The sequence below is a fragment of the Neoarius graeffei genome, chromosome 21 (assembly GCF_027579695.1).
Source record: "Neoarius graeffei isolate fNeoGra1 chromosome 21, fNeoGra1.pri, whole genome shotgun sequence".
Taxonomy (NCBI): domain Eukaryota; kingdom Metazoa; phylum Chordata; class Actinopteri; order Siluriformes; family Ariidae; genus Neoarius; species Neoarius graeffei.
Genome location: NC_083589.1, coordinates 17,787,856 through 17,801,653, shown reverse-complemented (window position 1 = coordinate 17,801,653; position 13,798 = coordinate 17,787,856). Strand labels below are relative to the sequence as shown.

The following is a 13,798-nucleotide window of genomic DNA, read 5'->3' as shown; positions in this document are numbered from 1 at the left end:
TTTGACGCGCCATTCTCAAATGTTGGGCATAGTTTGGTTTACACATTATGAAATTTCTAGCCACTGGGGTGACTTAAGAAGGTCAGAGGAACTCATTTTAACGTTAAAAAACCTCAGAAAGTGAAAATTTCATGCCATGGGACCTTTAAGAATGCGAAAGTTGTATCCCCTTTCTTGAAGATGTCTGTTCGTGATGGGTCTTGATACACTGACACCAGCCTCAGTCCACTCCTTGTGAAGTTCTCCCAAGTTCTTGAATCAACTTTTCTTGACAATCCTCTCAAGACTGCGGCCATCCCTGTTGCTTGTGCACCTTTTCCAGCCACCCTTTTCAGCAATGACCTTTTGTGGCTTACCCTCCTTGTGGAGGGCATCAGTGATCATCTTCTGGACAACAGTCAAGTCAGCCGTCTTCCCCATGATTGTGGTTGTGTGTACTGAACTAGACCGAGAGATACACTGTGTTCATACTGTTTTACTCAGACTCGAAATGAAATATTCTAATATTTTGAGATGGGTTTTTTTTATGTTTTTGTACTGTATGCCATACTGATTAAAATTAAAATAGAAAAATGCTTGAAACATTTTAGTTTATGTGTAATGAGTCTATAATATATAACTGTGGCAGCGGGGGCGTGGTCAAGCGCCGGTCTGTGACAGGAGGGCGGAGTTGGGGAAGGTAAGTGGCAGAATCGCTTCACCTGAGTGTGATTAATCTATGTTTTGTGTGTGTTCTCCCCAGTATACCGGGCTATTTAAGGAGGGAGAGCGAGAGCAGAGGAGCTCTCTCCACATAGACGTCGCCAGACCCATTTTAGGGTAGCTCCAGCCACCCTATCTTATGGCAAAGCCACCCTATATTTTTTGCCCTTTTTTAAATTATTTATATTTTTATTTTTTTTTCCCAAAAAAAACAAAGGCAGTAAAGCACTGAACATGAGCCATCAAGAACGCAAGTTAATCCGAACAACAGTTTCTGCTTGGTTATTTATTGTTTAATGCAATATTATTAATATCGTTATGATTCCTCCTCATTGGCTCTGTGTCAAGCGTCACGTCGAGTGGTAGGCTAGTAGGACTTAAAAAACTACGCGGGCATTCTGCAGCAGGCGCGGTGCGGGCTTCCATTGAGTTGGGTTTGCAGAGAGTCAGAATTCTATGCTTTCATTTGCAGACACACACGGTGAGATTGTAATTTGATGTCAGTGGTTTGCATTTGCTTAACTTTACCTAGGCTATATTGAGTCTTCTGTAGAATGTTTACATGATGATTTGTGAAGGACTTGCCCTCAGTTTGCGCAGGAATGCATGACAACTACCATTGTTTTTTTTCACATTTTTGTAGTTTAGCTGGTGAAGTTGCTTCAGCAAGCAATTAAATGATGAAAGCAATTTTAAAATAGAATAGAAATGGTGGGAAGTGTGTCCCCAAGGTGTGATGCTCTTGAAATAATGAATTGATTGACAGCCTTAGTAGGTGCTCTGAAAAATGTTCGGCGCGCGCTGCGCGCGCACAATACCTTTTCTCCTCTGGGTGCTAAGCTACCCCTGTCTCTCAAACCTAGTGACGTCCCTGTCTCTCCACAACCCGAGGACCGGAATGTGTGTGCGTGCGTGTGTGGCTGAGAGAGAAACGCTTCCACTGAAAAGTGAAAATAAAAGAGTTTTTTACGAACTCAGTCTCTGTCCTGCCGTCCTCTGTGCTCCACCCACATCTAGCGAACCTTACAATAACATTTTCACTTTCTTAAATAACTGATGGAAAATATTGAACTTTTTCACAATATTCTAATTTTTTGAGATGCACTAGTATAGAGAACTTTTTAAATAACACAAATATCCCATTGTATAAGTGTTTTGAAATTCTGATTAATCGACATAGATATGCTTAATAAGTGTTTTTTTTTTTTTTTCAGGCTCCAAGTGCATTTAGGCATTGGACTTTGCACAAGTGAAGTGTTTTAGAAAAGGTCCTGTCAATTCGGTTCCGTCAGAGGAAGGAAACGGCTGATAAAGTTTGATTTTTGGCTGGGCTATGCTTAGATATTTTTAAAATTTAAATGCATGTATTATTGTTATTTACTTTCAGTTAAATTTAACTTCGAAGTGGTCACTCATATTTTGTATCCAAGCCAGTTTGTCATCATATTTTTTTTTCTAAATAATGAAGCAAGATTTGGTGCATCATAAAATGAGACTCTTTTTGACAATTTTTTTCCACTTTTACTATTATGCTGTAGTATCCACAGCCCCAGGAACGCCAGGTAATGGCTTTGTGCTTGTTCACTGGTATTGCTCTTGCCATGGGAATGCACATGTAAGTTAAAAATAACTCTCGCATGTTTGAATAATAACTAATAAAGAACTTTCCTTACATTATGTGGGATATAGATCCCACATACAGTATATGTATGGAAAGTTCTTGATATAACTAATTTAGCTGTATCTACAATAAAAACCAGTTAACTTGCAGATTTTATTTTAAATATAAAAAAGTATTTCATATTTTTAATATTGTTTGATATACATAATAAAATAAAGTTGATCTTACATGCAAATGCCAATAACTGTTATTGAAGTTTTTTTTTAAACATAATATAGTTTTGTTTGATCTACATAATAAAACCAAGTTGGTTTTACTTGCAAATTTCCATTTATAGCATAAAAAAAATTAAGTAATTCATACAAAGACTAACTTTGTTGAATCTAAACAACAAAATTAAGTTCATATTACTTGGATTATTTTTTTTCATGTACAAAAACAAATGAGTAGTTTCTACAAAGAATAATCTGGTGTGATCTACATAAATAAATTATGCAAAAAGTTGCCTCAATTTTTTTAAGTAGATCTGGCACTTTATTTTTATCAGTGTTGCAAAAGTATTCATCTCCTTTGGTGTTTGTCCAGATTTCTATTTTTTCATCTTAATTATTGTTTGTGTCACAATAAAACACCTTTAAATTGGTAGGCATGTTGTGTAAATCAAATGGTGCTAACCTTCCAAAAATCCACTTTAATTCCATTTTGTAATGCAACAAAATTGGGCAAACACCAATGGGGATGAATACTTTTGCAAGACACTGTAGGTAAGTTAATGGAAAGGTTGGTTAATTGAAGGTTAATGCACTTTATTGAAGAAAGGGGATTAATGGCAAGTTATCAGATCAGTTTAGAAAAGGAAGAAGTGACCCAATAATATGTTTAGAAGATGAGATAAGAAAAGCTCAAATTAAAACGAGACCGTGGTGGCAATATTTTTTGATGTGGATAACGCTTATGGTGCATACATGCCAACCTTTTCACAAGAAAAAGAGGTAGATTTTACTCATGCACGGTACCGTTGCACAAATTGGCAATTTCAAATTTTGGCGGACAATTGTTTTTAAAGATGTTGCTACTAATTCACTTTAAACAAAGCATAAAACACAACTAAACATAAATAGGAATCAAATAAGTACATTTTATTACACAGATTTGATCATCTGATCTAATGTAATGCTTTATATGTTGCAGATTTAGCATTTGTCACAAGTTTTTCATCTGGACTCCAGCTGAAACAAGTGATGCCTTTGAAAATGTTAATTTTGGACGCCAGAATACCACACAATGTATTCCTAATCCCATGGGTGTCTTCATATACACTGGCTTTTGCATGTCCATCTTTCCCCAGCTGACTTCTTTAAGTTGGAAATTCCCAACTTAAATTTCTTTAAGTTATTTCTTTAAGTTGGTCCTTCCGTTTTGCGCTGAAAATATAAAAGGAAATAATTGTACACTATTGCATTCCTTCAGGTGTTTATTTTATAAATCATAGAGTTCAAAATAGCAATAAATATTAAATAAAAAATAGTAAAGTGAAAACAACATATTTTTATCAAGGAACATGTCAGTTCAAAATAGCAATAAAAATAGCAATAAATATTAAATAATAATACTAGCAAAAAAATGTCAAAGGAAACTTTAATAAATGTTTGAATTGCAGTAATGCTCACCTTTTCTGGAAATGATAGTAGAGATCTATGAGGAAATCTTCTGCATCAAACCCGTTCAGAGCCTTTTATCCTAACTAGAATCTAAGCAATTTTATCACAAACACACCACATGCACACTGCCAACGAAACCGGAAATAGAGAAGTGAGCAAACTGCACCGAATGAATAAATGGTTGGTCTTGCGCATTTCCGGTATTCGTGATGCCAAAATAACGCATGAACCACCGGCAAAGCATGTTCAGAACTTAGTGTGGGATTTTTTTTTTCTGAGAAATCTAAAAAACGTTGACATTATGTACAAAAGCGGTAGTCGTTGACAGAAGTTAAAAACCAGTAGTTTACCGCACAAATCGGTAGTGTTGGTGTGTCAGGGTATGGTGTGGACAGAGGGTCTTTTAATCAAGATGCATATGATGGGAACAGGAGGAAATGTGTTTAATTGGGCAATGGACTTTTTAAATGTATTAAAGTGTCTTTAAGTATTCAAGTGGAAAAAAAAGGTTCAGTAATTTCTAGGAAATGTGTGGTAGAAAATGGGACCACCACTCCCTCCCATGCTGTTTGATGAGCTCGGCTTGGGCGGCACAGTGGTCTAAGTGGTAAGCACTGTTGCCTCGCAGCAAGAAGGTTCTGGGTTCGAGCCCAGTGGCCGACGGGGACCTTTCTGTGTGGAGTTTGCATGTTCTCCCTGTGTCTGCGTGGGTTTCCTCCGGGTGCTCCAGTTTCTCCCACAGTTCAAAGACATGCGGTTAGGTTAACATGGGCTGAAGTGCCCTTGAGCAAGGTACCTTACCCCCAACTGCTCCCTGGGCACTGTAGTATGGCTGCCCACTGCTCTGGGTGCGTGTGTTCACTGCTTCAGATGGGTTAAATGCAGAGGATGAATTTCACTGTGTGCTTGAGTGTGCATGTGACAAATAAAGGCTTCTTCTTGACCCAGACATTCAGAGGGAATCACATTTCTGCAGTATTCCATTGCAGTCCATGTTTGCCCTGTTGGTGGTGCTAGAGGGCTTGAGTGGCATACACCAAAATTGCTGTGAAGGTAGCTGAGACTGTCCTCTATCACTGTGCCTAATTTCATAAAAAGAATATGAAGCTGCCATATGCCTTTGGGCTGCCATAGACTCCCTTAATAAGCACTATTATAATAATAATAATAATTATTATTATTATTATTATTATCAGTAGTGGTGGTAATCATAGGAGTATGTTAGGATTGTAAGGTCCTACGTATCTGTGTGAATGATAAAAGCTTTCTTTTAAAACGTCTGGAAAAAAATATTCTGATAAAATTCCAATCTCGCTCTATTTTTTTTTTTCACACAGCATGTAGCTGTTCTGAAACCCTGAATTCTTTTTCTTGTTGCTGATGTAAAAACTTTCTTAAGAGGTGGTGGGTTTTTTTCTTTTTTTTTGTCCTGCTTGTGTAACAGTCAAAAGTACAGTAGGTATATTTGCTACTTGGGGAAAATGTCCATCTGAAATGCTCTATAATTTTGCGTCTGTTTCAGAAAATTTGCAATTACGCATGAATAAAAAGTAGTAAGAAGTCTCAGTTAGATTTTGCACAATTTTTTTTTCAAAAGGTGGAGGTAGTAGTGTTATGGATGTAGGCTAGAGGTTTAAGCCTAATACCTTGATCTTTTCTGATCTGAAGCATTTTATAATAATTGTTGAGTTCAACTTAAATATTGAGTAAATCCATTTACATTTGCCTCATTGGTGTTGATGCAATCAACCTCCTGTCATAGTTAAGCGCTACATTCACACCAAACCACCACCCATCCCCCACCTCGGCCCTAACCGATTGATCACGATTAGGCTGATGGTTTCTGATTGGTCAGTGATAAGACAAGGCGGGGCCATGCCATGGCTTGGGAAATTTATGCACTTGTAGAGCTTTATATAATATCAGAAGTACGTGCTAGAGGTTCATTTACGATGTTTTAATTTGAGTGATTGAGTATTGAAAAGCCTGAAAATGACGGCATACAGATAAGAAAACTCCGAGACTCGATGAGTGATCTACTCGGGCGTGTGAGTGATAAAAAGAAGGATGTGCCTGATTTCTCTCTAGGGCTGGTGAAGGACACATAAGGAAAAGCTTCTGCACCCGACATTCATGCAGCCAAACTCCCATGTGTTCCAGAAGACCAACTTTACACTTCAGCAAACATGCATAAAGGGAAAGTTCTTTTTGTAGTAGAATAAGTGGCTCAGGTTTTTTATTTTATTATTTTTTAAAAATCATATTAGCCTATAACCAGAAGATAAATTACCATAAGTTAGTCCCCGAAAAGAAAAGACACCTAAGGAAACTCAGGTGAGGCTGGAGACAGCAAGAATGGACCTGTTCAGAAGGATGTGGGCAGCGAGGAAGCTGCTTCTTGTGGTCATGATCCCACTGTCCCTACTGCCACTGCCTCTCATCCATCCAAGCAGTGTGAGTACCTTGAAGTCTGATGTTGCCTCCCGAGTATTAGGTTAAAACTGTTCTATTACACTAGTATACTAAGTAATAAATGTTGAGTATCCAGTCCTCAAAATACATCGCAAATTTCACTTTATAAACAAACGTTATTTATCGAGTCGACTGATTTTACAGAATCGATTCTTTCCAACAGTCTAGTTTAAATGAATCGAACACCTCCAAACAAAATCTGGAAACAAAGTAAGTGTGAGAATCGTGTAACTGGGCTAGTTTCCGACAGCTATTAAACTTTGGAAGTTTGGAAACTTTTCCCTTTGCTCAGGCGCGCGTTTCTGTGCGTATTTCTGATCAAGCGCACTTCGGTAAACTTCAGTAGATATCTTGCTGATTCATAACGCATTACGTTTGAGCTTTTCAGCATCGGCCATGTGGACTGACACTGCCCTACACTGTTTGAGGTTTTCACTCAAAAACACCTGATCTATGTCACTGAGAGATGGAGCAGGTCTAGGGAGAGTAGGGTGGAGTTTTGTGCAGGGCAGACACTACGGTAAGTCCTGAAATCTAAAGACCCCTACTCTAAACGCATTAATAAACTTCAGTGCAGTTCAGTACTAATGTACAGTTGAATAAATGATTATATATAATGATAAATGACAGGCTAATATTCTGTAAATAGTATATCACCATATGATTTACAGGTTATATACTATGCCATAGATAAAGATGCCCTGTAAGAAAGGAGTAAGAGAACCTTTTACCAATTTAGAAAGGTTACAGATCGAGGGCTTGTAAAGATGCAGTACGCACCCTCCTGATGATCTGTCACATCTTGCTTTGCTGTCAGAATTGTTTATTTGAAACACCAGCAGCTTTAGCAGATGTTGTTTGTTTGTTTATAGTGTTTTTGGGTCCATTTTGAGTCAAAAGCTCACTGATGCTCCTGTGAGAAACAGCCTTTCCTTCATGTTAGTAAATTTTTGCAAATTGTGTTTATTTCAACAAAATAAATGACAATTACAAAGAATCCTATGGCAGGATAATCAAGAAATAAAGATGTATACAATGGTGAACAAGAGGCCAGTATCACTCATTCTCGTGACCACAAATGGAATATGTATTCTAAACAAAACACTTGGAGGGCCGGCATGTACTCTGTGACTAATTGCAGAGAAATCATTCTCTTCTACCTGACGCTTTGACAAAATCAGAACCAAAAGCATGATTGTCATGAGATGCTATGAACTCTTGAAAAAAAGTCCATGTCTGACTCCTTAAAATAGCCTGAATCAATCACGTTGGAACGGACTGATTAACAACAAACAGATTAGAGCCCAGCAAAACACTATGTGCCACCCTGTAGCTTAATCTGCCTGCAGTGCACATTGCTGCAGCATGCCTTCACCTTTGAGCTCCGGCACAGCCAGCAGGAGATACGAACACAAGAGTTGGAGTTGGGAGGGATGTGAGAACATGCCAGGCAAAGATTTAGTTGGTCTTACTGGCTGTGAAAATATGTCCAGCCACAGTCACCGTGTCCACGTAGTTTAAGATGTGTTTTAGCCAAGAGTATAAAATGGAGATTTGATTCATATAGGTAGTGGTGGACTAAGTTTAATGCTTTCCTGTGTGGGCAGGTTTTAATGCTGCTTTATTACATTTAACCTGTTAAAACCTGATTAATACATGAATAAGAATCACCTGACTAACTTCCTAACTGTGTAAAGCCTTTATAAAGTATAAAGCCTAGTGTGCAAAACTCAAGACACAATGAAATCTGAGTCCTAGAAAAGAAATGACTTAATTTGGTAATCCAAGCAGTTCTTAATATACAAAAATCTGATTAAAGAAATAAATGGCAGATCCTTTATTCCATGATTCCAAATATCAATTTTGTTGCCAATTATAAACTGTTCTTATAAATTATTTTTTTAAGACTGAAAGTGAAAGGACGGTTGGATAAATGGTTACCAAGTTACTGGGTGTTATGTAACATGTAGCATGAAATGCTTCAGAAATCCACATTGCTGTGCTCTCAGCATCCTGCATGATTAGATTGTATTGTCTTTATGTGTTTCGTGCTGACATCTTAACAAATGAAAATATCTTAAATATAATTGATCCAGATTGATCTATTATTTCCCATTTTACTCATTTCAGCCTTGAAATAGTTTATCAATTTTCAAAAGATTTACACATTTGACTGCAGAAGGATCCTGAATTATCTCACTCACTTCTTCCTGCTGGACCCGATTGATCCACCTGTCATATTAAAGGACATGGGACATGGATTTTTTTCTGGGTATAATTATGTATAAAGGACATAAGAAATGCCATCTAAATCACTGCAGGGCGTCAAAAATGTGAAAATCATGACATTATTCAACTTTTTTATACATCAGTGTAAAACAATGATTCGTTAATTAGCTAGGTGGTCACGTGACCTGTGACGTCACAAAAACTTTCCAAGGAGCCAGCGCTTGGGAATCTAATGTAAATAGGTTACCAAAATGGACACCATCGACAGTGACATTCCCGATGTTTCACAGAGATGTGAAGTTAGACCCTATCAATTCGAACCGATAGCTGGAAATTCACATGAACATAGATCTTGTCTTTACTCCTGATGCAACCCTCCCATTTGACAATTTATGATAGCCAGTTAACCTAACTGCATGTCTTTGGCCTGTGGGGGAAACCAGAGCATCAGGAAGAAACCCACATAGACATGGGGAGAACAGGCAAGCTCCACACAGAAAGGCCCCTGCCAGCCCCTGGGCTCGAACCCAGAACCTTCTTGTTGTGAAGCAATAGTGCTGAATACTGTACCACTGTGCCACCTTAAAGAACCTGAATTATCTACCAATAAATGTATTTGGTATTGTATTTGGTATGTATTTGGTAAATGTATTTTGGATTTGATTTTTAATAATTTCAAAGAAATATTAGATACATTTATGCAAATATATTTACACTTGCAGTGGCTATTCAGGGTATCAGGGAAATTCATTCATGGTACATGGTCGTTAACCCTAAAGCGTGTCAGTTTATCATGTCTAGACCCCTGAAATACCCTGTATTTATCCCTCTGTAGGAGTCCTCCTGTGCCTATGTGCTGATTGTGACCGCAGTGTACTGGGTATCAGAGGCAGTGCCCTTGGGGGCTGCAGCGTTGGTGCCAGCATTCTTATACCCACTCTTTGGGGTTCTTAAATCAAGTGAGGTGAGTAAACTTTTCTGTCTGACACAGTTAAATTAATGCTTACCTTATTTATTGTGCCAAAATGGGAATTTTGAAAGGAGAATAATTTTCTCCCCTTGCAGATATGATAAATGGTGAAATCTGTAATATTGGACAAAATCATGCTTGACATGCACATTGAACCAGATTTAACTATAAAGTTATTGATTAGTTTCACATCAAATATAATAGCACATTTGTCAAAATGGTATTCAGTGCCTTCAGAAAGTATTGACCCTCTAGTGTTTTTCTCTCTTGTTGTATTGTAACATCAAATTTACAGTGGTGCTTGAAAGTTTGTGAACCCTTTAGAATTTTCTATATTTCTGTGTAAATATGACCCAAAACATCATCAGATTTTCACACAAGTCCTAAAAGTAGATAAAGAGAACCCAGTTAAACAAATGAGACAAAAATATTATACTTGGTCATTTATTTATTGAGGAAAATGATCCAATATTACATATGTGAGTGGCAAAAGTATGTGAACCTCTAGGATTAGCAGTTAATTTGAAGGTGAAATTAGAGTCAGGTGTTTTCAATCAATGGGATGACAATCAGGTGTGAGTGGGCACTCTGTTTTATTTAAAGAACCGGGATCTATCAAAGTCTGATCTTCACAACACGTTTGTGGAAGTGTCTCATGGCACGAACTAAGGAGATTTCTGAGGACCTCAGAAAAAGCGTTGTTGATGCTGATCAGGCTGGAAACGGTGACAAAGCCATCTCTAAAGAGTTTGGATTCCACCAATCCACAGTCAGACAGATTGTGTACAAATGGAGGAAATTCAAGACCATTATTACCCTCCCCAGGAGTGGTCAACTGTAGCAGTCCATGTAGGTGGAGCACAGAAGGACGGCAGGACAGAACGGATTTCACAAACTCTCTTTTATTCAGCTTTTCAGCGTTAAATATATGTTCCCACACACTCAGACACACGCACACACATCAGCCGTCTGGTTGTGGAGAGAGAACTCCCTCTGCTCTCGCTTTCTCTCCTTAAATAGAGCGCGGTCACTGGGAAGACACACAAACACATTAATTAACAACAGGTGTAGTGATTCTGCCACTTAACTTCCCCGACTCCGCCCTCCTATCACAGACCGATGCTAGACCACGCCCCCGCTGCCACATACCCCCACCGCCCGACTCAGGCCGGGCAGCCGTCCGCGTCCGGCCCGCAGCCGACTCCCCCCCCCCCCCTTTGACGGGAGAGGAAGTCCGCCACGACCATCTGCGCCCCCGGCCTGTGGATCACCTTGAAGTTAAAGGGTTGGAGTGCCAGATACCAACGGGTGATCCGCGCATTGCCATCCTTCATGCGGTGGAGCCACTGGAGGGGCGCGTGGTCCGAACAGAGGGTGAAAGGGCGTCCCAGCAGATAGTACCAGAGGGCGAGGACCGCCCACTTGATCGCCAGGCACTCCTTCTCTATGGTACTGTAGCGCCCCTCACGCACCGACAGCTTACGACTAATGTACAAGACGGGGCGATCCTCCCCCTCCACCTGCTGGGACAAAACGGCCCCCAGCCCTCTGTCCAACGCATCGGTCTGCAACATAAAGGGGAGAGAAAAGTCAGGGGAGTGTAAAAGTGGCCCCCCACACAGTGCAGCCTTAACCTTAGAAAAAGCCCACTGGCATTGCTCCGTCCACTGGACCGGATCTGGTGCCCCCTTTTTAGTCAGATCAGTCAGCGGGCTGGTGACGTCCAAATAATTAGGTATAAACCTACGAAAATAGCCAGCCAGCCCCAGGAACTGTCTCACCCCCTTTTTGGTCTTGGGCCTCGGGCAGGCCGCAGTCGCTGCAGTCTTGTTAATTTGGGGACGCACCTGCCCGTTGCCCAAGTGGAAGCCCAGATACCGTACTTCCACCCGCCCAATCGCACACTTCTTCGGGTTGGCCGTGAGGCGGGCGGGTCTCAGCGACCTAAGGACGGCCCTCAGGTGTTGTAGGTGCTGCGGCCAGTCATTACTATAAATAATGATATCGTCTAAGTACGTGGCCACATAGGTGGCGTGGGGGCGGAGGACCCTGTCCATCAGCCGCTGAAACGTAGTGGGCGCCCCAAACAGCCCAAAAGGAAGTGTGACGAATTGGTGTAAGCCAAACGGTGTGGAAAAGGCCGTTTTTTCACGGGATAATGGAGTCAAGTGGATCTGCCAATAACCCTTTGTTAAATCCAGTGTCGAGTAAAAATGAGCCGTGCCTAGCCGATCGAGCAATTCATCAATACAAGGCATTGGGTACGCGTCGAATTTAGACACCGCGTTGACTTTTCTATAGTCCACACAGAACCGGACCGACCCGTCGGCCTTGGGTACCAAGACCACCGGGCTGCTCCAGTCACTGTGGGACTCCTCGACGATGCCCATTTCGAGCATGGCCTCAAGTTCTTCCCAAACCACCTTTTTCTTGTGTTCGGGTAACCTGTAAGGGCGGCTACGCACTACCACCCCCGGGGGCATCTCAATGTGGTGCTCTATGAGGTTAGTGTGGCTGGGCAGGGGTGAGAACACGTCCGAAAACTCGGTCTGCAACTGGGCAACCTCCGCGAGTTGGGTCGGGGAGAGGTGGTCTCCACAGGGGACCGGAGAGGGACGTGATGCTAATGTTCCTTTTTGAACCTCTGGCCCCAGCTCCGCCTTCTCCGGAACCACCGACACCAACGCCTCCTCGTTCCAGAGTTTGAGTAGGTTGAGGTGGTAAATCTGTAGCACCCCACCCCTGTCCGTTCGCTTCACCTCATAGTCGACGTCCCCGACTCGCCGTGTGACCTCAAAGGGTCCTTGCCACTTGGCGACTAATTTAGAGCTCGATGTGGGCAACAGTATGAGTACTTTCTCTCCCAGTGCAAACTCTCTAAGGCGCGTACCCTTGTTGTACAGGCGGGTTTGCCGTTCTTGGGCCTGCCGCAAATTCTCCTGGGTTAGGTGTGTGAGTGTGTGGAGTTTTGCACGCAGGTCAATAACGTATTGAATTTCATTTTTGCTTGGTGAAGGTCCCTCCTCCCAATTTTCTCGCAGCACGTCTAAAATGCTGCGCGGCTTACGCCCATATAATAATTCAAACGGGGAGAACCCCGTGGAGGCTTGGGGGACCTCTCGCACTGCAAAGAGCAAGGGTTCGAGCCATTTATCCCAGTTACGCGCGTCCTCACTTACAAATTTTTTAATTATGTTTTTAAGGGTGTGATTAAACCGTTCCACTAAACCGTCCGTTTGTGGGTGATGCACGCTGGTGCGGATCGGCTTAATACCTAATAACCCATACAGTTCGTTCAGTGTTCGTGACATAAACGAGGTGCCTTGATCAGTCAGAATCTCTTTTGGGATTCCAACTCAGGAGATGACGCGGAAGAGCGCCTCCGCAATACTGTGTGCTGAGATATTGCGAAGAGGTACGGCTTCCGGGTATCGTGTTGCATAGTCCACCAGAACTAATATAAAGCGGTACCCTCGTGCTGACCGATCTAATGGCCCGACGAGATCCATCCCAATTCTTTCGAACGGGGTCTCGATTAACGGTAGAGGGCGCAAAGGCGCTTTTGGGATGGCCGCTGGATTTACTAACTGGCATTCGCGGCACGCCGTACACCACCTACGGACATTGCCGCGAATCCCCTGCCAATAGAATCGGGCCATTATTCAGGCTAGTGTTTTATCCTGCCCTAAGTGTCCAGCCATGGGATTAAAGTGAGCCGCCTGGAATACCAATTCCCGGCGGCTCTTCGGAATTAAAAGCTGCGTGACTCGCTCTTTAGTTTGAGTGTCCTGCATCACTCAGTATAATCTATCCTTCATAATCGCGAAGTAGGGGAAGGACGGGGTGGCGTTCGGCTGGAGCGTTTGACCATCGATTACGCTCACTTGGTCAAACGCATGCCGCAGAGTCTCGTCTCGCGACTGCTCTAATGGGAAATAATTTCTCCCCTCTGAAAATAATGTGGACTGACACGAAAGGGTAGCGGTGAACATCCCCGTGCACACACAACACCTTCACCCCTTGTGCTCCCCCCAATGCCTCGTCTTGAACCATGCTTTGGCGAATTGAGGTCTGATTACAACCAGAATCCACCAACGCCTGATATGTAGTCCCTTGGATACTCACCGGTATGTGATGCGCTCC

General features: G+C 41.7%; 1 protein-coding gene across 2 annotated transcripts in view; it reads left to right on the top strand.

Moving 5' to 3' along the window:
• Positions 1 to 6,324: 6,324 nt before the first annotated feature.
• slc13a4 (solute carrier family 13 member 4) overlaps positions 6,325 to 13,798 on the top strand; it is a 48,531-nt gene continuing 41,057 nt past the window's right edge. The window contains exons 1-2 of one of the 2 annotated variants that reach the window (XM_060902757.1): positions 6,325 to 6,438; positions 9,521 to 9,649. In XM_060902757.1, coding sequence (XP_060758740.1) covers positions 6,340 to 6,438; positions 9,521 to 9,649 — 228 coding nt within the window. In that variant the 5' untranslated portion in view covers positions 6,325 to 6,339. The remainder of the gene's footprint in view (positions 6,439 to 9,520; positions 9,650 to 13,798) is intronic. The other variant, XM_060902756.1, reaches the window with a different exon arrangement.